The 23,413-nt window shown below is 39.6% G+C and overlaps 1 protein-coding gene across 17 annotated transcripts in view; it reads left to right on the forward strand.

Annotated features, from left to right (window-relative positions):
* Positions 1-23,087, forward strand: part of FN1 (fibronectin 1) — a 67,595-nt gene extending 44,508 nt beyond the window's left edge. For 2 of the 17 annotated variants that reach the window (XM_069482313.1, XM_069481305.1), the window contains 20 exons: positions 559-828; positions 1,620-1,736; positions 2,410-2,574; positions 3,463-3,618; positions 4,291-4,404; positions 5,232-5,501; positions 6,664-6,851; positions 7,775-7,862; positions 8,610-8,786; positions 9,544-9,633; positions 9,855-10,034; positions 11,474-11,563; positions 12,516-12,780; positions 12,874-12,982; positions 13,917-14,055; positions 16,310-16,474; positions 19,038-19,163; positions 19,677-19,783; positions 22,305-22,409; positions 22,759-23,087. In XM_069482313.1, coding sequence (XP_069338414.1) covers positions 559-828; positions 1,620-1,736; positions 2,410-2,574; positions 3,463-3,618; positions 4,291-4,404; positions 5,232-5,501; positions 6,664-6,851; positions 7,775-7,862; positions 8,610-8,786; positions 9,544-9,633; positions 9,855-10,034; positions 11,474-11,563; positions 12,516-12,780; positions 12,874-12,982; positions 13,917-14,055; positions 16,310-16,474; positions 19,038-19,163; positions 19,677-19,783; positions 22,305-22,409; positions 22,759-22,830 — 2,993 coding nt within the window. In that variant the 3' untranslated portion in view covers positions 22,831-23,087. Of the gene's footprint in view, positions 1-558; positions 829-1,619; positions 1,737-2,409; positions 2,575-3,462; positions 3,619-4,290; positions 4,405-5,231; positions 5,502-6,663; positions 6,852-7,774; positions 7,863-8,609; positions 8,787-9,543; positions 9,634-9,854; positions 10,035-11,473; positions 11,564-12,515; positions 12,983-13,916; positions 14,056-16,309; positions 16,475-19,037; positions 19,164-19,676; positions 19,784-22,304; positions 22,410-22,758 lie in introns of all 17 variants that reach the window. The other 15 variants (XM_069482499.1, XM_069481722.1, XM_069481216.1 and 12 more) reach the window with 9 other exon arrangements.
* Positions 23,088-23,413: the final 326 nt, after the last annotated feature.

Raw genomic sequence — 23,413 nt, forward strand, 5'->3', positions numbered from 1 at the left:
TTGTAATTTGTCCAGGATAATGTCTTTAGTTTTAGAAAGTTTTATGCTTGGCATCATTACCACTCTGTTGACGTATTAATTCCCTCTTGAGCATAGAAAGCTTCTTTAAGAGCCAAAAACTTAATTGTGGCTAGAGAGTGGGCAGGTCTTGCCTTACGTTGAGAGGTACACTTACTTACAGGGTAGGAACATAGAATACCTGAAGACTGAAGTATTTGAAAATATCAATTCCCAGAAGATCTCCAACACCCATCTTCAAACATGATACAGAAACCTTACTGCAATGACACATAAAAATCACTTGGATTACTTAGCAAAAGAAAAAATGAGTGTTTGAGTTGGCTATTTTGAACTGAGTCAGTTCATGATTTTGAAGTTCTTACGTGACTTAGAATCAGTACGTCATAATCTGATGTTTATGACAAATCATGGCATTGATGAGAAAGAACAGAAACATTGGACTATGTTACTTTCCCCTGTAGTCTTCGTCACTTCCTAATCTGGTGGTGTCTTTTCTTTTTTTCTTTTACCTCTTCCTCCCCTGGGTGGGAAAAACAGGTCTTGATTCCCCCACTGGCATTGACTTTTCTGATATCACTCCCAACTCTTTCACTGTCCACTGGATGGCTCCTCGCGCCACCATCTCTGGCTATGAGATCCGCCATCATCCTGAGCACCTTAGTGGAAGACCTCGAAAAGACCGAGTGCCCCCCTCCCGGAATTCCATCACCCTCACCAACCTCATTCCAGGCACAGAGTATGTGGTCAGCATCGTTGCTCTTAATGGCAGAGAGGAGAGTCCCCCCTTGGTTGGCCAGCAGTCAACAGGTAACTTGTTTTCTGGTCTACGGAGAAACTCAGAATACTTTCCTGCACAGTTGGTGTATTGTGTAAAAGAGCTTTATGTTGTCTGTTATCAGCTCTTAAAAGAAATAGATCATGGTTAGGAGACATGGAGAGGGGAATGAGAGGATGTGGAGAAAAATCTCCCTCTTAGAATATATCAAAGAAGATAATTTCTTTATCCCAAGAAATTTCTCACCTGATTGAAGTATTTTTGTATTTCTAGTAACTAAAGTTTTATTTAAATATAGAAAACTTTACACTGTTTCAAAGTGCCCTTAAAAATACAATTTTAGTGTAATAGCATCATTGTTCTTAGGAGACAGATCCTGAAAAGTACTTAAGGGAGCAGTGTCATCGTGGTGTCTGTATCTTAGTCTCAAATGGTTAGGAGAGAGGGAGAGAGATAGAGAGGGAGAGACAGAAACAAGCAAATGTGGCAAATTTTACTAATTAGCAAATACCTGAGGGAAGGGTATATGTGTGTTCATTGTATTATTTTTGTAACTTTTCTCTAGTTTTGAAATTTTTTTAAATAAAAATTTGAGGAAAAAAAATCCTATGGTAAATTTGAAACAATCATTTTAGCACAATTTGAACGGTCCCCTTAACCTCTTACCTTGAATTATTCATAATTTTTCATTCTGCTCTTATTGCATAGTATTTATATTATTGTTTGAAGGAATCAAGAAGACAATTATCTGGAAAATGAACAGAGTAAATCTGGATATTGTTGGAAAATTATGGATGTGAAATGTTCTCATGTTTTTTTCTAGTTTCTGATGTTCCAAGGGACCTGGAAGTTGTTGCCGCGACCCCCACCAGCCTACTAATCAAGTGGGATGCCCCTGCTGTCACCGTGAGATATTACAGGATCACCTATGGAGAAACAGGTACAGTAGCAAAATCCCATTTCACACTCTGATCAAATCAGATTCCGCTGTGGGTAACCTGAAAGCCCAACGGTGAACGTGCAATGAAAGAAACTTTTGGCAAATCCATTCACTGGAGCCCTGTCTTTCTCAAGAAAACATGGCAGATATGGGTGACATAATTGGTTGCAAAATCAAGATAAAAAGTTGTTTATATAATACAACTAGAGGGGAAACATCAGAGTTGAGGAAAAAAAGGATCATAAATTCACAAATATATTATCAGTGGTGAGATAAGTGATTTTTATTTTTTCTTCTTTTTACTTTTGTGTATTTTCCAAGTTTTATTCAACATGAGTATATTCCATTAGAATTTTTAAGAAGGACTCGTTATATGCAATCCTGGGCTGAGGGCTTACCTTCTTCTCCCTTTTAATGTTCATCTACAACTCAGTGACATTTTAAAGCTGGAATGTTAAAATAGCGTTAACTGCAATTTTCTCCCAATTTTTATACACTTACCAAGGTTTACTACAGGCATAAATACACCTTTCTGTTCAGGCCCTATTAATAGCACTCTTTACAAGGGAATAAGCCATAAGATGTGATTTACATGCTGCTTTCAATATGTTAATTTAATTAATCAAAGTAACTCTACGCCCCTCACACTCTGAACTAACCCCTTATCATACAGGAGGAAATAGCCCTGTCCAGGAGTTCACTGTGCCTGGGAGCAAGTCGACAGCCACCATCTCTGGCCTTAAACCTGGAGTAGATTATACCATCACTGTGTATGCTGTCACCGGCCGTGGGGACAGCCCAGCGAGCAGCAAGCCAATTTCCATTGATTACCGAACAGGTACAAACTCCGCCTCTGGGGTTACACAGGCTTATTTATTCAGATAGTTTTTTAAATGTCCTCCCAAGGTATTTTCCTCATTGTAAAATTGATTTTCCTGTTTCATAAGACTACAACCTGCAGCTAACAGAGTTTTGAACCAGATGTACAAGGAAGCACCCCAAGGGCAGGAATTTGTGTCAGTGTTGTTAATTGATATATTCTACATGCCTGCAGTAGAGATAGGCATAGAGAGCATTCAATAAATATTTGCTGAAAAATGAATGGATGAGTTGATAAAGTAAGAAGACAGACACCTACTTGGAATGTAGCTTCTTTGTGAATGAAGCAGCTACATTAAAAACGAATAATGGGGCCGGGCGCGGTGGCTCACGCCTGTAATCCTAGCACTCTGGGAGGCCGAGGTGGGCGGATCGTTTGAGCTCAGGAGTTCGAGACCAGCCTGAGCAAGAGCGAGACCCCATCTCTACTAAAAATAGAAAGAAATTATATGGACAGCTAAAAATATATATAGAAAAAGATTAGCCGGGCATGGTGGCGCATGCCTGTAGTCCCAGCTACTCGGGAGGCTGAGGCAGGAGGATCGCTTGGGCCCAGGAGTTTGAGGTTGCTGTGAGCTAGGCTGACGCCACGGCACTCACTCTAGCGTGGGCAACAGAGTGAGACTCTGTCTCAAAAAAAAAAAAAAAAAAAACGAATAATGGGATTCAGATGCACACCCCGTCCTCCCAAAAGCTCTCTCTGTATTCCTGCAAAAAGAAACACCTGGGAGAGATTAATAGTAGTAAGAGATCATTCAAATATGTTCCAGACCTAGAGACAGGGACTTGTCCAGTCTTGTCCCTTAAAACTGGGACTTCACAGGTTTTTCTTTGCTTTTATTTGTAGAAATTGACAAACCATCCCAGATGCAAGTGACTGATGTTCAGGACAACAGCATTAGTGTCAGATGGCTGCCTTCAAGCTCCCCTGTTACTGGTTACAGAGTGACCACCACTCCCAAAAATGGCCCAGGACCATCAAAAACTAAAACTGCAGGTCCAGGTAAGAATAACCAGCATCTCACATACAACAGTATAAATGGAATAGGACCACACAATATTCTTTTTAAAATACGTGGCCACCTTGCTGTGAGTACTATGTATTTTGTGTCATATGCTGTTGTTTTCCCCATTCACGAGTTCAGGGCTCAAGATTGTTACCAAATCACTTCGCAAAAGTTTTAGGATAAGTATGTTTCTGTTTTCACATGCATAGTTCTGTTTAGTGATACAGACATCTTAAATTATTAGATCCACCCTGTTTTGTTTTTCATATACACTAAGAAGAAATGAATGTACTGACTCTTTCAGATCCTTTTAGCTCTGCTGTTTTTGTTTTTATATAAAATACTTGTGAGATTAGGATCTTAAGGCAATCTCTTAAAGTCAACTTAATTTTTATATTTTTCAAGAGCAGTATCGTTAATTGTTAGGGGCATATTAGGTTTTAGTGCACATTCTTGGGTGTGTCTTTATTCCAATATGGTAATTTGTATTAGCAATGAACAGATTTGTCCAAGAGGAAAGTGATATCTGACTCCTCCATATTTTCATGATCAATCTTCAAATGGAAATTCTAGGCCACCATGTGTTTGTTACCAAACTCTAGAGGTCACTCGGATGACTTTGTAGTGGGTGACATAGATGCTGCATTTGCTTTTCACTCCCTTTGCAGATCAAACAGAAATGACCATCGAAGGCTTGCAGCCCACAGTGGAGTATGTGGTCAGTGTCTATGCTCAGAATCGAAACGGAGAGAGTCAGCCTCTGGTTCAGACTGCGGTAACCAGTACGTAACCACTGCTTGGTGTCCATTTTCAAAGTCAATTTTTGTTCTTGAGTGTGTGAATGCCCTCTGCATGTCTTTTGCAATTATAAGTAGGGAAAGCCAACTTGTTGGTTAGTTTGTATCTTGAGCTGAGCCCTTTACAAACATTTTTCCTTCTCAGTGACAAGCAATAAACTTATAGGGAAAGAAGTTGTGCAACTACCATAGTAGCTGTGCTTTGAATTTCTTTTGCTCAAATGGCCTCAGCAAAATCTTATTTGCCTATAGCAAATCCACAAAATATTTTGCTAGGACCTTCTTTTCTATGACTGGATGGTAAAGTTGATTGAAATGTGCCTTATGTAGCTATTATGTTTGAAGCATTTGGAGGACTGTGGCTGGACCAATGTGTAATATGAATACTTAATAGAGAGGGGAAAAGAAGAGTTTAAGAATGATTATAACAATTTGAATCTAACATTGAAAATCAACTTTACCACTTCCGAGGTATAGAAAATCCAGGTCTGTGAGACTAACATCACATTGCAAAAACAAATCTTGGTAGAATATCTTTAAATTAATATAAATAAATCCCCACTTGGGGGACATTTTTCAGAGTGTCTACTCATCTCTTATACACTTATGTTTAATAAGTGATGCAACATTACATATTTTCTAAACCAAAAAAATTTAAGCAAGTGTTCAGTAATTTTCTATTTCATAGTGGGTTAATTAGAATTTAATTCATCAAAGAAAATGGTATCTGCAAAACTGCTTTGCATGTAATAAAAATGCTTATTTCACAACTTGCTTTTCACATAACCTCTTACCATTAATTTGCCTAACAGACATTGATCGCCCTAAAGGACTGGCATTCACTGATGTGGATGTCGATTCCATCAAAATTGCTTGGGAAAGCCCACAGGGGCAAGTTTCCAGGTACAGGGTGACCTACTCAAGCCCTGAGGATGGAATCCATGAGCTATTCCCTGCACCTGATGGTGAAGAAGACACTGCAGAGCTGCAAGGCCTCAGGCCGGGTTCTGAGTACACAGTCAGTGTGGTTGCCTTGCACGATGATATGGAGAGCCAGCCCCTGATTGGAACCCAGTCCACAGGTATATCGTTCATTGCACCACCCAGGTGCTCATGGGAGCAGTGGCTTTACGCCCTGCTGAATGAATTCTACTTTATCGGGCTATTGATTCTTTTAGGAAAGATCCTCCTTAAAGAGGAATGGTAATAAGCAATAAAATTTAGGTGACATTTAGGTAAACATGACTGATAAAAAGAAATTTTGCAGTAGCTTAGCTTATAAATAAGGCCACAAAGCAAGACATGTGAAGATGATACTAAAATTGTGGATTATTTTCTAAGCTATGATTCCCTGTGGTTGCCCCCACTGTGTCTAAAAGAAAGAAGTTTGACATCATAGAGCTTACTCTAAAATAGGAACCCAAACTGGGGCATTTCATAGCAGCATGATTCTGAGAACACATGGGTAAGACCTTTCTTCTCTGTTTAGATATAATATGCTGGTATATAATTTGTTTAAATGATTAGGATCCAGACACATAGGAAACAATCAATAGGACGAATGCTTTCCATAGTACTTTATCCTCTCGTGCTTTGTTTCTGAGGCAGAGTAGAATGCTATCGATGTATGCTGGTGACAGCATAAACCCTAGAGGTGGCAATCTGTACTATTGCTTTTTCCTTCTCTTTTCTGCTTCTCTTGGGAGCCAATTTTCTTCTTAGGCTGCACTACAGAGAATACTTCAAATTTAGCAGTGATATCTGCCCTAGGATCCAAATAAAGAGACAATAAAAACATAATTCTATCTTTTTTGGATGGAATACTCTGTGAAATGGTTTTCCATACAAAGATAATTTATATAGAGAAAGGGCTATTGCTCATCTTTCCATACAAATGGAAAATCAATCCTAATGGCCAATAAGCCAATTCAACCTTTTTGTTTTTTAAGAGAAAACAACAACAACAACAAAAATCCTTCTAAAACCTGAAGTCTCTTAGAGTTCTGGCATTTACCCAAGTGTTCCCAGTGATTCTGAGAATTGGTGGATATAAAACACTTTTTTTTAGCAAGCACTTTCTTCATTTTGCATCCTTTCTTGTACTTTGTTTTACTAAATCTTCGCTTAACCAGGGAACTCACCTAACCCTACCAGAACAATCCATTCTACTGCTTGGAATTCACATTATTTTCCCTCCTCCCCATTTCCTATAAGATAACCTCTAACAAATGACCATCCCAACAGCTATTCCGGCACCAACCAACCTGAAGTTCACTCAGGTTACACCTACAAGCCTGAGCGCCCAGTGGACACCACCCAATGTTCAGCTCACTGGATATCGAGTGCGGGTGACCCCCAAGGAGAAGACTGGACCAATGAAAGAAATCAACCTTGCTCCTGACAGCTCATCTGTGGTTGTGTCAGGACTCATGGTAAGAAGCAGCCTTCTTTCATTAGAATAAAGAAATAGGTCATCTCTTAACATAGTTTATGAGGTGCTGGAAATATAATGTCATGATAGATCTTTTTTAAAAAATCTTTTTCATAGGTACCTGTCTTGTGAATTGTCATAATAAATCTAATTGTGTTCCTTTCCTCTGCCATCAAACATTCTTATTGTAATTTTATATCAGTTGGATTCCTTTATGTTGACCTACACTTTTCCAGATGACTATGGAGACAGAATTTTATAAATAGCTTTGGATTTTGTGTAGCTTTTAGATGAATTCTGCTTATTTTAAAGGGCATGGGGGTGGGACAAGTTATACATCCACAGGCTGAATGCATAAATCCACTTTAGTTACGCATTTTCTGAACTCTGATACCTTGGAGAGGAATATTTTCCAGTTTGTACCAACCCAACCTGGCCCTCCCCTCATTGAAACATTTTCCTTCTAGATGTGCATGCAGAAACCTAGTGAGGAACCTAGGGGATTGGTGTACGTCTTAACATGAGGCCAATTCCAGGGAAAACTAGAGAAAGAGGTTCAGAGACAGAACAGAACATTCCCTTTACCTGTGATCAGAAAAAATTAATAATTTACACCTCTCAGATCATAAAGGAGAAAAACAGGCTAATATCCATTTTCCTCATTTTTTTGTCAGCTTAGTTTAGGTATGTAAGCTATAGCTTACTTGGGCTTAACTCCTAGGAACATTTGTAAATTCATTTAATTTAACTATATTGTTGATCATCTGTTCTATAGGAATGAAATTAATCTACGAATTTACAGTGTGATACGTTTTGCTACTTTAGTTTTTCTTTTATAACCATCACGTTTACCTAATGCTGTAGCGAAAATCCCAGAGTTTCAGATGGTGACACTGTTAAAACTGACCATGCCTTTATTTCTAGGTGGCCACCAAATATGAAGTGAGTGTCTATGCTCTTAAGGACACTTTGACAAGCAGACCAGCTCAGGGAGTTGTCACCACTCTGGAGAGTAAGTAATCAAACATTTTAGTATTGATAAACCTTGTGTATAAACAAAAATTAAAAAACGGTAAATGATGTTTTTTTAGATCAGGAAGTTAATAGTGGAATGATTCTCAATTTGGAAATTGATCTGATAGCCTATCTGATTTTTGACATACTATTGTCACCTTCTGTGACTCTCCAGAAAGTGTTCTACTGCCACATAAAATGGAACCACTTCATAGTGTTATAATGTTGGTGTTATGGATTAGGATTAACATCTTGTTTATGCTCTATTTATTACAATTTGTCTTCATAGAGCTTTGGGGAGGACACACTGGCTTCTGCTGTATCTTAACAGTGCAATAAGTATTAGACCAAATTGGGCTTAGATTCTAGTTTTCTGCTATATCAATAAAATTGCTTTCTGACCTTGTTATTATATAACTCCTACCACACATATTTTTACATTACAATAAGTTAATAATGTTAACACTTACTGAAGTATTTGTAGATACTATAAATCCAGTTCTGGCAACCACTGGTAGTATCTATAAAGCTTTTCATTCTTCAAAAGAAAAGGCGTGAGAGGTGAATATTCTCATATTTTCTAATTACTGTCGACCTGTCTCTCTGAATGCCAAAGGAAATAATCTACATATTAATAGTTATATATTTTCTGAAATGGATATGTAATAAGGAACTATTTAAAAACACCAAAACCTTACATGTGTGAGCCAAGTAGACATTAATCTCTAGCTATGATCCTATGCAGACGTCAGCCCTCCAAGAAGGGCCCGTGTGACAGATGCTACTGAGACCACCATCACCATCAGCTGGCGAACCAAGACTGAGACGATCACTGGCTTCCAAGTTGATGCTGTCCCAGCCAATGGCCAACCTCCAATCCAGAGAACCATCACGTCAGATGTCAGAAGCTACACCATCACAGGTCAGGAACTCACTGCACTAACCACATTTGTCAGCAGATATTCACCATGTAAACTGATTTATTATTCTATGACTTGCACTGATTAAATTTATTTTCAATGTTTTATGCTGACCCAGTTTTAGAAAGGTATTTTCATACCATGATCAGAAATAGTTTTGTCCTTTGAATGCCTGATTTGTGTAAAGTTTGTCAGAGAATTGGCTTAAGTTTCATTCATCAAATGTGATCTTTCATCACTGTGCCGTTATTTTCAAAAAAGGTAACATAAGGCTTAAAACCAAAAGAAATAAGATCATGATGGTCTTAGCATTAACATAGATTAAAAGCATAATTAATTTATACTACTTAATAAAGGTCACAGTTGTAATCAAGAATGTTTAGTGTCTGGGTCAATTTGGGTCTTTTTGAGCTTTAAAATTCTGATTCCAGGTATCAACCAGTGAGAATCTGATTACTCTAAAGAGAAAACCCTCTTGATAGGTGGCCACCCTTCATCCTCCAAGAGAGCTGCATTTTTGCATTTCAAAATTTACTTTAGCCAATGTCCTTGTCTGCATTAGAAATTTGCTTTGCAGATGCATTTCTCATTAACAGTTAACATTCATACCATGCTCTACTTTATTGTTCAAATGTGGGCCACTTTTGTGGTGTACATGAATATGGGATAGTAGAGGAACCAAGAAAATTGCGGGGGTGAGCTTGAAAATTCTCCTACCAGAGCAAGCACCGGTAAAAATCGTCTCTTCTCAAATACCAGGTTTGCAGCCAGGCACTGACTACAAGATCTATCTGTACACCCTGAATGACAATGCCCGGAGCTCCCCGGTGATCATCGATGCCTCCACTGGTAACTATACTCTCTACTGAGGAAATGCCACTGACTTACATGTAATCAGTCGCACGAACTGAAGAAACAAATGTGAGGCTAATGTTTTTGTATTATAGATCCCAATGAATCCTGTCTATAGAATTCTCAGATTCTCTCAAGTCTGTTTAGAAGGGCTGGGAAAGGTGTGGGAATTTTCTTGGTTATTCATTTTTTAGAGACTTCATTTTGTTGTCTTTTAGCCATTGATGCACCATCCAACCTGCGTTTCCTGGCCACCACACCCAACTCCTTGCTGGTATCATGGCAGCCACCTCGCGCCAAGATTACTGGTTACATCATCAAGTATGAGAAACCTGGGTCCCCTCCCAGAGAAGTGGTCCCTCGGCCCCGCCCTGGTGTCACGGAGGCGACTATTACTGGTACTGCTATTTCCATGCTGTGATTCTCCTCCATACTCCCTAGGACACGTGACATTATTAGCAAACTCCAACTGTGTCTTTGATGCTGTATCATGAAAACAAGAAGCCCTGTTCCTGATAACTTCAAAAGGCATTCTCTGTGTAGGAGCCGTAGAGCTCGATACATCTCAAAAGGCATGAGTTCATGAAAATGCAATTTCAGTACTATACTAATGGTATCACTAGACTTTTTTTTTTTTTTTTTTTTGCTGTGAATTTTCCAGATATCTGTTAGTTCAGTTCTGGAAAAATATATTTTTCAAAGCAAACTAGCTAACTGTGATCCTGTCATTATGCTCAGCTCCCTGTAGATCTGGTGATCTTTCAGGACTTGCCAGAGTAGCACCTGCCGTTGCCCTGGGTGTCCAATCTCACAGAATGGGTCTCAAGGCAAAACTATCCCAACCACCCACATCGGAGAGATTGCCTGGAATTGAAGAATAGTTTTCCACCTCAGTGGGAAATATTATAAGCCTCTGGTATTATTTTTGTCCCAGAGATTAAATATTTAACACATTAACTGCCATGTGAGTTGTATTTAACTCACACTAGCTTTGAGCCTGGGCCTCATGAAGCATATGTAACTCACATGTCTCTTCACCTTGGGAGCCATGAGAACTATTTTTGAAGTTGCGTATAACTCACACACAGAAAAAAATCAAAAATTGCAAATTTTTCATTAAGTTAGAAAGGATCATTTTGTTTTTGAAGTTTTTATTCTATTTTTGTAATAAAACACCATGGCCCCAAGGAAAAAAAATTTTTTTTCTAGTGTGGCAGTCAATGTGTTAAAGTGTATATAGAGTATCATCTGGACTTAAAAATAACTATAGAATATGCAGATATCAGAAAGAGATACTGCTTTTTTTAGAATTGTGGGGATAGGAAAATAGAATCAGATATGAGCGGAGTTGAACCAGATCCTTCCTACAGAGACCATATAAAGATTGGTCATTCTGTCCAGCACAGTTCTCACCTTTAGTTTCACTTTTCATTGATATTCACCTGGTTATTAGGCCTAGGTAGATTCATGTGTATAATCTGCAACGATCTCTTCCAAATTTGTATTCAGCTGGTAGTATATGATGCCAGTCGATTTTTCTTAAGTTCAAAAAGGCAGTAAGACCACATGTTAAAAAAATACCCTGGAAAAGTTAGCCTTTTAAGTGCTTATTCAAGGTGGGAGATTTGATAGTAAAATACTTAACTTGCTACATGGCCTTCACATGCAGAGTATTTGGGTGTTTATGGAAGAAAAATGAAGTCGATTTTACCTTTCAAGAGGCCACCAGCCAGCTGGAGAGGAGATGCTTGCTCCCAGGAGCCTCTGCTGGGGAGGTGACTTCCACCTGGCTAGCTGAGCCCACTGACACAATGTGCTGGTTCTTTTCTTACATTAGGCCTGGAACCAGGAACCGAGTACACAATCTACATCATTGCCCTGAAAAATAATCAGAAGAGTGAGCCTCTGATTGGGAGGAAAAAGACAGGTAAGAGCACCTTTTGGGTAACAAGGAGAAAGTTAAGACAAGACTAATAAACAATGATCAATTTTGCAATGTGAAAAGGTTCTCCATGTTTTGTTGCATTTCTCATGGATTTTTTTTTTTTTCCTAACAGCATAGTTTATATATTGCATTCTTTGGTAGCAGGAATAATCTAACATGTTCTGCAGAGTTTGGTTTTATTTTTTTCTTTGCTACAACCACTCAATATAAAGCCTTGTTATTCACTGTTTAAAAATTCAAACCAGATATTAAACTGTAAAACCAAGTTGCTCTCATTGCTATTCTATGCTTTCCATCGAATTTTAAAATCTTAAAAAAAAAAAAAAAAAAGGAGGGAGAGAAACCCCTCCCATTTGTCTTTGTTTGTTATTTGGTTTCTAAAACTTGGAACTAAATGTCTTACCTTTTCATCCACTTTCAGTTCAATATGAAGAAAATGCTGTATTCATGGGAATAGGAAAATTTTAAAAATGAACGTGTGTGTTTTTATCTATTTTTACCACTTCAAACCATGAAAAACTCTTGAGCCAAACCTCTGTAATTCTCATACTTCAGACACTAATATGATTAGTCCAGAGTCTTGTTCCTACAACTTGCTTCTCAAATTAAAAAAGAAAAAAGGCTGCACATTTTAGTTCCATTAGGCTTAATTTGGGCAGACGCAGCTTCTAGGGGCTTAGTGGTTCAAAGCTTTGTGTGTATGATAAATTTATACTAACACTTTTTTCTTTCTCAACTATAAAGAAATCTTTGAGAAATATCATAAAGATTTCTTTTTGGAAAAAGTGTTTTGTGATCTGGGATGTGCTGATTTTCCGGGGGCTTTGATCACATTGATGAACAGTCATTGTTGCCTGAATTGATAATGATCATTGCTGCTGCTTCCTGGAGCTTAACGCGCTTTGCTTTTTTGGCTCTAACCTCTCTTGGCTAGATGAGCTTCCCCAACTGGTAACCCTTCCACACCCCAATCTTCACGGACCAGAGATCTTGGATGTTCCTTCCACAGTTCAAAAGACCCCTTTCATCACCAACCCTGGGTATGACACTGGAAACGGTATTCAGCTTCCTGGCACTTCCGGTCAGCAACCCAGTGTTGGGCAACAAATGATCTTTGAGGAACATGGTTTTAGGCGGACCACACCACCCACAACGGCCACCCCCGTAAGGCATAGGCCAAGACCATACCCGCCGAATGTAGATGAGGACATCCAAATTGGCCACGTCCCCAGGGGAGATGTAGACCATCACCTCTACCCTCACGTTCTGGGACTCAATCCAAATGCCTCTACAGGACAAGAAGCTCTCTCTCAGACAACCATCTCTTGGACCCCATTCCAAGAAACTTCTGAGTACATCATTTCATGCCATCCTGTTGGCATTGATGAGGAACCCTTACAGGTAATTAATTTTTCTCTTCACTTCTCACAGGGCAGCCCAGAAAGGAGCAATGTAACTGAAGTGACCAGCACTCAGATGTAAAGTAGCTATTCTTCTAGGACCTCTGAGAAAGACTTTTTCTTTTTAATCTCAATATGGCTCCACTTTGGAGGATGTACCAGAGGGCACCATTAGCTTTTATTTAGTAGAGAAAATGGAATAATTTGTATTATTCTCACACGTGTGAGGCTCCTTAATGAGACAAAGAGATGATTCTAGAAAAGAAAGAAATATGTTCTACTTGAATTCACATGTGTGTGAAAAAGTCTGAGACACCATCTTTAGACGTGTGCGACACTTCTAAAGAAAAAGAACCTGGGGGAAGCTGTGCATCGCAGCTGTCACAAGTGATTGATTCTCTGACTCAGACTTCTAGTCTTTAATTTGTCTTGCTGGTATCAATTTTTGTTGTGTTCTTAGTTTTAGAAAGTGGCAGAATTTTAAACACTGACTATACTGTGGGAAATGTAGGAGCTTAGAAACACGAGTTTGAGGATTTGCTGAAGTATTAATATTTTAAGTACTCCGTGTTGGGGTCAGACGTCACCTTGCATAGCATGACTGTATCTCCCATACAGTGCAGTGCCCATGCTTTAGGTGAAGGGGACATGGCCAGGGTTTCCAAAGGGTTTGCACAGACCTGTACTGCAACAAGATAAAGTGGAGACCGTCTCCAGTATTCTTGAGGGCTCCTGGGAACTATGGAGCACATACGTAGATTTTTGGAAGGACAATCTGGCAGAAATGATAGCCCCTCACTCAGCTGGTTGGGACCCCTACACCGTCCCTCTTCATTTGGCTCCTTTTGCTTTGTTTAAAGACTGAGGGTTACTGAGAAGAGAATAGTCCTCAATGTAATGCTTTCTCCTCTGCTTTGGATGTATCAAAATTGCAGTTCCGAGTTCCTGGAACTTCTACCAGTGCCACTCTGACAGGCCTTACCAGAGGGGCCACCTACAACATCATAGTGGAGGCGCTAAAAGACCAAAAGAGGCACAAGGTTCGGGAGGAGGTTGTTACCGTGGGTAACTCTGGTATGTAAACACGTGTTATGCAGGCACACGCTCCCCTCTGGACTGTGCCAGAGGTGGCTTTTTCTATTGACTGTCTATTTGTTGCTGTTGTCTTTTATCTTTGGAAAATAATGCTACTCATCAACATGAAATAAACGAGCAACTTTAAATTACTATCCTCCCCCACCTGCCCCGCAGAGTATACTAGTGTCTTTGCAAAATGCTCACATCATTGACAGACTTTCAAATGGTGAGGTGATGATAGACCGGGAAGCGACTTCAAATATTACTTAGTGCAACACTCTGGAGTCCTTGCTGGTGAGTGTCTGAGTTGACGTAAGGGAATAAGTTTCCTCATGTCTTTTCCCAGACCCTCTCCATCTCACCACACTGCTGTCCTCTTGAGTGATTCGTAAGTGCCAAAACGGATTACCTGTAAAGGAAATTCCCCCTCTGCAGACCTTAGGGACAGCTGGCATTTTGCTCCTGACATAAAATGCTACCAACATAGCCCATTTCTGTCCAAAGAGCTCCCTTATTCCAGTGTTATTTCATTTTATTTTCTTTCTGGTTATATAGATCCAAAGCCTCAACAGAGGTTAAAAGATCATTGATTCTTTTTTGTAGCACTTGGAAAGTCCTTTTAAACCAGTAATGTGCCACCTGGCCTTTCAGTTTGCAGCAGGTGAAGATTCACCAAAGCACCTGAGATAGGGAATAATTAAAACTATGACTCCTGAATCTTCCGACAGGAGGGTTCGCTACTCCTCATTGGCAAAGGGTGCTAAATTCGTGGCAGGTTTTATTCCTAGGGCCAGTTACTTAATTTCAGCCTCCTTCCTCCTCTGATAGAAGACTGTTCTCTTTTACATGGATAAATTCCTGTGAATTAAGCAGTGGAGTATTTGGCCAAGGAGGGTGAGGAGGCGATTATTTTGTGTTCACTGTATTACATATCCACTGTCATGCTTATCTTTTGCCCCTCTGGTTTTACTAGTACAATGCCATGTGAATGGAATTTTCAAGAGCACAAAAGTCTTTGTGCTTTCCTACCTCATTTTTTTTTAAAATAGATTCCATCTCTATAACTATAACTTTAGTTAGAATGGAATCTTGATTCCTGGCCTGTTTTAGAGTATTGAACCCCCTACTAACAGTTTAAGCTCCCTCCATATTTCTTTGCAACTCCTTATTCCCAGTAGCAGTATTCTGCATCCTAACCAGGTTCTCCTGGCTTTGAGACATTTCAGACTTCCTAGTTCTCCAAAACTAGTTTCTTCCAGGGTGATGCCTTTTAAAAATACCAGGCACTTTAAATATCTGTTGCTTTTGAGGTTTTGATTTTTGCACTGTAAAAAGAAATATACACAGTGGGATTTAAAGTCAAATTAGTTTATTTAATTTTTAGAGAATAATTTGAGGCATGCTTTGTTTGCATAGATTATTTTAAAATAAGCTTTTCCAAATTGTAAAGAGACAAGATCTTAGGTAACATGAAGAGACTCTGTTACTTATTTCTAAATCACCTATATCCCATTGCTTCCTCTTACTTGGAATAGTTGATTTTATTGATAAAGAAAAGCAATTTTGCCATTATAATAACAATGTGGGAAACCCTAAGATTTCTGCAGTATTATGCAAAAAATACAACAATAAAAGTGAAGATTGCATTATAATGGTATATTAAAATGCTAAGACTTTTGCATTATGAGCAAAAGATAGCCTCTAATAATTAGTCTTCATTTAATGAGCACTTTCTGAGTGTTGGCAAAGGACCAATATTTTGAATTCATGACCTCATGTAATCTTCATCAGATCCCCAGGAGGTAGAGGTATTTTTATTATTATTCCTGTACTGCAGATGAGAGAAGTAAGGCTGAGAGATATTAAATAACTAGCCCAAGGTCACTCAGGTACCAATGGAGAGGCATTGCCAGTCTTTGTGTATCCCACTAAAGTTCTTAAGTAGCTTAAATTGCCTCAATATCTATTCTAAGTTCTATAAAGTAGACTTATCAGAAATGATCATTTTTTACAACCAAAGGGATAAATGAAAGATGGGCTCCTTTTAAGATGCTTGTGGCAGGTGTCCACTGGCTGCACCTAAGCGTTGTTTGTTGGAGCAGCTGATGCCTTGATAGAACGATGAATGCCTCTTAGTGCCATGGGAATTTTTGTTTTAGATTAATTCATTGTATACAATATTCAATTTTCTTCTTATGGTCCCAAACTACCAATAAGATGTCTTTTTTTTGCTTTTTCCTCCTTTTCTTAGTCAACGAAGGCCTGAACCAACCTACGGATGACTCCTGCTTCGACCCCTACACTGTTTCCCACTATGCCATTGGAGAGGAGTGGGAGCGATTGTCTGAATCTGGCTTTAAACTCTCGTGCCAATGCTTAGGCTTTGGAAGTGGTCATTTCAGATGTGATTCATCTAGTGAGTAGCTTGCTGTGTCCATGCACCTGTCTGTCCATCTCTTCCAGTTCCACACATTTGCACTAATGTGCCAAGGAAGCATGTTTGGCAGACTCGGGCTCTTCCAAACATGAAGCAAACAAGGGGATTTTGTTTGACTCAAAGTAACATTTTGCATCATAGAAAAATGATGGGAAATTTTACTTGTTGGATATTGCTGCATTTAAGAGTTGTATGCCAATACAACTATTACTTAAAAATAAGACTGGTGGTAATTCAGTCTTTGAAATTTTCTCTTAAAACTAATCAATGAAGTCAAACTCTTTGGAGTCAGTCTAATTAGGAGTGTCAGGCTGGACATGGTGGCTCACACCTGTAATCCCAGTGCTTTGGGAGGCTGACATGGGAGGATCACTTGAGATCAGGAGTTCAAGACCAGCCTGGGCAACATAATGAGATCCCATCTCTACAAAGAAATTAAAAAATTAGCTGGGTGTGGTTGTACAAATCTGTAGTCCCAGATACTCCGGAGGCTGAGGCAAGAGTATTGCTTGAGCCCAGGAGTTTGAGGCTGTAGTGAGCTAGGATTGTGCCATTGCACTCTAACATGGGCAACAGAACAAGGCCCCATCTCAAAGAAAAAAAAAAGAAAAAGATATCAGAGACACAGAAAAACTTCAAATCTCTTTTAATCTTTAGTGTTGAGTGAGGTTGGAGGTGAACATTTTATACTCATAGTCTCTTTCAGCGCAAACTACATGTCATATTACACATACCCTCTCACATCACACACACAAACACAACCCAAGTAACTTGAACATTGCTAGAAATATAAAGGGAAAATTACAGATAATCCACTTGTAGATAGTTAAGAATCAACTTCAATTGAAAAATATTTGGTCTTCAAATTATAAAGAGATTTTAATATTCCAATTCCTTTTTTAGTTAAAGTGATCCTAGGAATTATCTATTATGTTTTAAGAGTTAGTATTAGAATTTATAAACCTTCCATTTATTTTTTGCTTTAAGGAGATATGATTATTATGGACAATTGGTTCATTTTTATATTTATTTTTTTTATTTATTTTTTTTTTTTGAGACAGAGTCTCACTCTGTTGCCCAGGCTAGAGTGAGTGCCGTGGCGTCAGCCTAGCTCACAGCAACCTCAAACTCCTGGGCTCAAGGGATCCTCCTGTCTCAGCCTCCCGAGTAGCTGGGACTACAGGCATGTGCCACCATGCCCGGCTAATTTTTTCTATATATATTTTTAGCTGTCTATATAATTTCTTTCTATTTTTAGTAGAGATGGGGTCTCGCTCTTGCTCAGGCTGGTCTCGAACTCCTGAGCTCAAACGATCCGCCCACCTCGGCCTCCCAGAGTGCTAGGATTACAGGCGTGAGCCACCGCGCCCGGCCGGTTCATTTTTATAGGTGTTAACCATCATGCCTTATAAACAAGCCTCCTATAGACAGAAAGAAATCATATTCTATGGAAATAAAATATAACAGACTTTTTAAAAAAAAGATTGTCAAAGTATTTGAGTTAACTTACAGACATGAAATGGTTTAATCCAGACTGAAATTAAAAAACCAATTTTTTCAGTGTAGACTTCTGTCCTTGACCACCTGAAAATGAAAAAGCAGAACAGTACAAGTGTCGCATACTGTTTAGGAGTTGGAAATTTTAACATTTGACATCAGCTGGGTGTTTTTTAACTTCTGAAACTGAACTACTTTTAAGTTTGCGTGTTTATCACCTGTGTGAGTACTCGTGCAATTGTGGGAGCAGAGCTCTAAGTCCATTTAAGTGATTCTTTGGCTCAATTTACATAATCTTCGCTTAGATGTCACAGTTGTCTGCTGTCTTTATAGTAGAAGGAAGGCTGAATTGTTGATAAAATGAAAGTAGTGTATTGTTATATAAACTTCTGAAGTGTTTTGTCTTAGTAATAAACCTTGGAGATTAAAAAATCATCCTTTATGTATAGTAGTTAAAGATCTACAACTTGTAACTTTTGGATGTTCGTCAGAACCAGTCTTTTATTTGTAGGGATAATAACCATCGATTGATCATTATGTTTGCTTTTGTTTTGTTTTGTTACCCGGGTGTATTTTTTACTCTTCCATTTATGTGCAATGGGCGCTGGCATGTAGAAATCAGCTGATTTTTGTTTTATGGTTAATTGAACCATTTTGTATCTAGGGTCTCTGTAAATCCAAAAGTGATTTTTTGTCTATTATCTATCCCTGAAAGAATACTCCAATACTACTTTAGTTTTCCACAGTTTTATATCTCAATAGTGAGAATTCAAACGGAAGTCATTGACTATTCTTATGACATGATCGTGGCGGAATAAACTGGATCTTAAAATGTCCTAGAAAATGTTAAATGGCAAAAATTAGTATTTTAAAATCCAGCCAAGGAAATGGTTCGTCACAGGGATTATGATCTTTAACTTTCTTTGCCACTCCTTCCAGATACGTCGTGGCTTTTAAAATCCTGTGGCAGGTGCCAGCTCACTTGGTATCTTGTGAGTCAGACATACAAATAACTTTTGACTCCCAACCTCCCCCACCCTTGCAGAATGGTGCCATGACAATGGCGTGAACTACAAGATTGGAGAGAAGTGGGATCGGCAGGGAGAAAATGGCCAGATGATGAGCTGCACGTGTCTCGGGAACGGAAAAGGAGAATTCAAGTGTGATCCTCGTATGTCATCACAGATCATTTTTAGTGTCTTGTTAAGCACTCCCACTTTCATTACCGGGCCGTAACTCTCATTCACAGAAGTGATTGGAGACTTTAGGTCTCCTTGAGGAGTGAACAGCGGGTTTGTTAATCTTTTGATTTGGGAAAGCGGAGACAAGCTTCAAAAACGAGTCATGATTTAATGTTATTACAGGGCACTTTAGCACTTTTCCAACCTGAGTATTTTGACCATTATCTGCAGTGAAATGTTACAAAGAAGCTTTATTGGTCTGTAGATTCAACCTTTAAAATATGATTTCCATCTTCCCGTTGGACTCTTTCCAGTTTATTAGATCTAGTTTTTGGAAAGGCTGCCCTAAGCTCCGTAGAGCAGTACCTGTCTTATGGATGAGTCACATAAATATATGGGGTTTGGGCTATGATGGGCCAAATTTAGGACAGAAATAGAACCACCCCTATGTCAAGTCTGGGTTGTTGTTCTCAGTCTTACACGTGCTTCTGACTTGTGCCTAGATGAGGCGACCTGTTACGACGATGGGAAGACATACCATGTAGGAGAACAGTGGCAGAAGGAGTATCTCGGTGCCATTTGCTCCTGCACGTGCTTCGGAGGCCAGCGGGTAAGAGCAGATGTGCCAGGCTCCCTGCAATTTAGATAAGACAAAGGAGAAGCCCCTGCACGGATGTGCCGTCCACTCAGGTGTGGCAGAGCCCCTTACGAAGCGTTGAAATACTGTGTTTCCTGTTGGCACACAGCTTCCGACAGAAGGCTCTGGAGTGCCCCTCCTGGCTTCTGCCCCTCCTTGGCAGCCTCAGCCCCTCCCCGTGCCTGCTATTCTCAGGCTGCCTCTGTTCTTCAGCAACTGAAGTGTCAAATGCTGTGTAGCGCTGGGCCTCCAGTTCCATTCTGCTGGATGGGTGTCCCTGTGGCATCATTCTTTGCACCCTCTCTCAATTTCAAGTAGGTCCTTGTTATAGGTCTAGCACTGTGCTAAGTAATGTGGGACAAACAGAGAATGAGCAATGGTCCTGGCACTCAGTGATATCATTGAAAAAATTAAATTGGTATACATTGCAAAGTCAAGCTAATTAAATAAGTTTCTGAGTGAGTCTGACAAATACAGTTCCAGGTAGGCTGGCATTAGCAAGAAAGAGAAGCATGACCTGGCTGGGGCTTGAGATGGCAATGATTTGGTTGGGAGGGGAGGAAGCAGAGAGACAGGACACACGCCCTGGGATAGGAAGGAGCTGGTCCAGATGGGCTCCAGTGGGCCAACCTGCTGCCTGGTGTCTGTGGTAAGAAAACAGATGGGAAGAAGAAGTGGATTATGGAGGCCCTTGGAAATCCGTTACTTCAGCCTGTACTTCTCAACCGTTTCTGACACGTGCTCTGCTTCAATTTGGTATAATGAAAACTGCTATGCCTTCTTCTAATATTATTTGAAATTTCAAACTGAAATGACTCTTGTAACTCAAATAAAAGCTACAGAATAGGACAGTCCTTTGTTTTCAGTTAAGACAATAATAGCTCCCCAAGTTCTGACACATGAGGAGCATGCTGCCCACCCAAGGGTAAGATTCAGGAGTTGATGCATTTGGCATTACCCAATTACCAATTAACCAAGATGTAAAGAAGCATGATGGAAAATAGTCTTTAGGAAAATTAATTTGGCAGCAGGGAAGGGTCTTCAGGGGCCTGTCTCTGCCCCACCTGGGGCAGCCCATGGAAACTGCTCTGATATTCTTCTACCCCTAGAGGTTAGGTGGGGAGGTATGTGCTCCCAATTCTGATGGGAGAGAAACTGTGGAATCAATCTCAATCTCTCTCTCTTTCCCTCTCTCTCTTTCATTAACACTTACAAAGACCGTGATCATAGAACTCAGTCATCCTGGTATAAAAATGTGTGATGAAGAGTGAATTTATTGGGAAGTAGATTTTGATCTCATTTCAGCATCTTCTCATTAATTATGCACATATGAAACCTTTCATGTGTGACACCTATTGTGTTCTCAAGAAAGGTACTAAATGAAACTCTTAAGACAGTGGGAACTGTCACATTCTTATATGAAAGCATGATTCATTGATTCTGTAAGTAGGCATTACCCGTATTGCATTAGGTATTATGGGGAATATGCTCTTAAATGGAGAAATACGTCTAAAATATTTAAATTGTAATATAAGAAAGAAAATGATTATATTATTTAGGGCTCTTTTAGTTGTAAAAGTCAACTCAAGTTAGACAAAAATGGCTCACATAACAGAAAAGTCCCAGAATCTACCAGCTTCAGGGGCTGCTCAGCAACGGCATTTGGAGTCTCTCCCTCTCCATGTATCTTCTCTTGCACTGGCTTCACTCTCCAGTGGACCCCCTGCTTATAGTGACATCGATGTTCTCCATGAGCTCCAGTTTTACCTCCTTCTAGCTTAGGAAAAACAGTGAAAGAGAACATGTGCTTTCTCACATTTCCAGCAAAAATCTCAGGGATGAGGCTCACTGGCCTCATCATGGGAGGGAACAGCTTGGTCCTGTTCTCATCTCCCCATCCCATCTCTGGCCAGGTGAAAGGCTACCATGCCACTGGCTAGGGAAGTTTAGGAAGGGAGTGGCAATGTGCTGCATTAGAAAGAACATGGCCAGGAGTCACCCCAACTCCTGGGCAGCAGCCGCAACTCCACTGTGTGACTTCCCTGCTCCTCTGAGCAAGTCTCTCTTTTCTTGAGTCTCTTTTTCCTCTCCTGGAAAGTGAGCATGTTTGGCCATGAGATCTCAAGTCCCTTTGAAAATCTCTAGGATTCTATGAAAACCTCTTCTGTCATCTAGCGCAGAAAGCTTGTTGAGGAAGTTGGGACTGGAATGAGCCTTAGCAGATGGGTGGGTTTTGAATAGGAAGAGAAGAGAGGACATTTCAGAAGAAAGGAAAAGCATATATAGACAGAGGTAGGTATAAGATACGGTAATGAGCCAAAATGTATTCTAAGAGCTATAAATGCACGAAATCATCATCAAAGCTTCCTTAGAGATTAACTGCTTATATTTTGCTGGTGCATAGGAGCTAAAAGTTTTCTTTAACTTAAGCACTAAATTATGATGTCCTCTGGTTGTCATAAACCCCGTTGACTTCACGCCTCTGCTCTCTCAGGGCTGGCGCTGTGACAATTGCCGCAGACCTGGCGGCGAACCCGAAGGCTCCACTGGCCACTCCTACAACCAGTATTCCCAGAGATACCATCAGAGAACAAACACTGTAAGTGCATTTGCCCCAAGAGCGTCTCTCCCCTAAATACAATTAGACACATACTAGAGTCTCTCTTTCTGTGGGTACTTTTCTTCCAAATGAACCAAATTTTCTTTATTTTTTAAAAAAATCTCATAATTGACAAGTGGAATATTGTTTTCTATAACATAATTTAAGTTATAAGTAATTAAACTCTTAAACATCTCTTATGGACCAGTATATTGCTAAGTTCTTGAAACTAGGAAGAAATATTCTATCTATAAGCAGTTATCATAGAAGTCCCCACTTCCCCTCATTTTTTTTTTCTGTATACTTTACAATATTTGGCACTAATTTTTCTTTTCTTCCATTTTAACAGAATGTTAATTGCCCGATCGAGTGCTTCATGCCTTTAGATGTACAGGCTGACAGAGACGATTCCAGAGAGTAAATATTTCCAACCCAGAGGAGCAAGCATGTCTCTCTGCCAAAGTCCATCCAGACTGGAGTGATCTTAGCAGACCCATCTTGGAGTGCTTGTTTCTTTCTTAAGCCCTTTGCTCTGGAGTAAGTTCTCCAGCTTCAGCTCAACTCACAGCTTCTCAAGCATCACCCTGGGAGTGTTCTGAGACTCTTCTCATAAATGAAGGCAGTATGTTGCCTGTTCTGCTTCAAAGTAGTCAATACCGCTCAGTATTTTAAATGAAATGATTCTAACTTGTGATTTGGTTTGGGATCAATAAGGAAGCATATGCAGCCAACCAGGATGCAAAATGTATTGAAATGACATGACCAAAATTTTAAGTAGGAAAGTTACCCAAACACTTCTGCTTTCACTTAACTGCCCGGCCCACAATACTGTAGGAACGGCATGTCCTTGTTACTGTGATATTTAAAATATCTACAGTACTCACTTTTTCCAAATGATTCTAGTAATTGCCTAGAGATATCTTTCTCTTACCTGTTATTTATCAATTTTTCCCAGTATTTTTATATGGAAAAAATTGTATTGAAGACACTTAGTATGCAGTTGA

Source organism: Eulemur rufifrons, chromosome 1, assembly GCF_041146395.1.
Source record: "Eulemur rufifrons isolate Redbay chromosome 1, OSU_ERuf_1, whole genome shotgun sequence".
In the NCBI taxonomy this organism is placed as follows: Eukaryota; Metazoa; Chordata; class Mammalia; order Primates; family Lemuridae; genus Eulemur; species Eulemur rufifrons.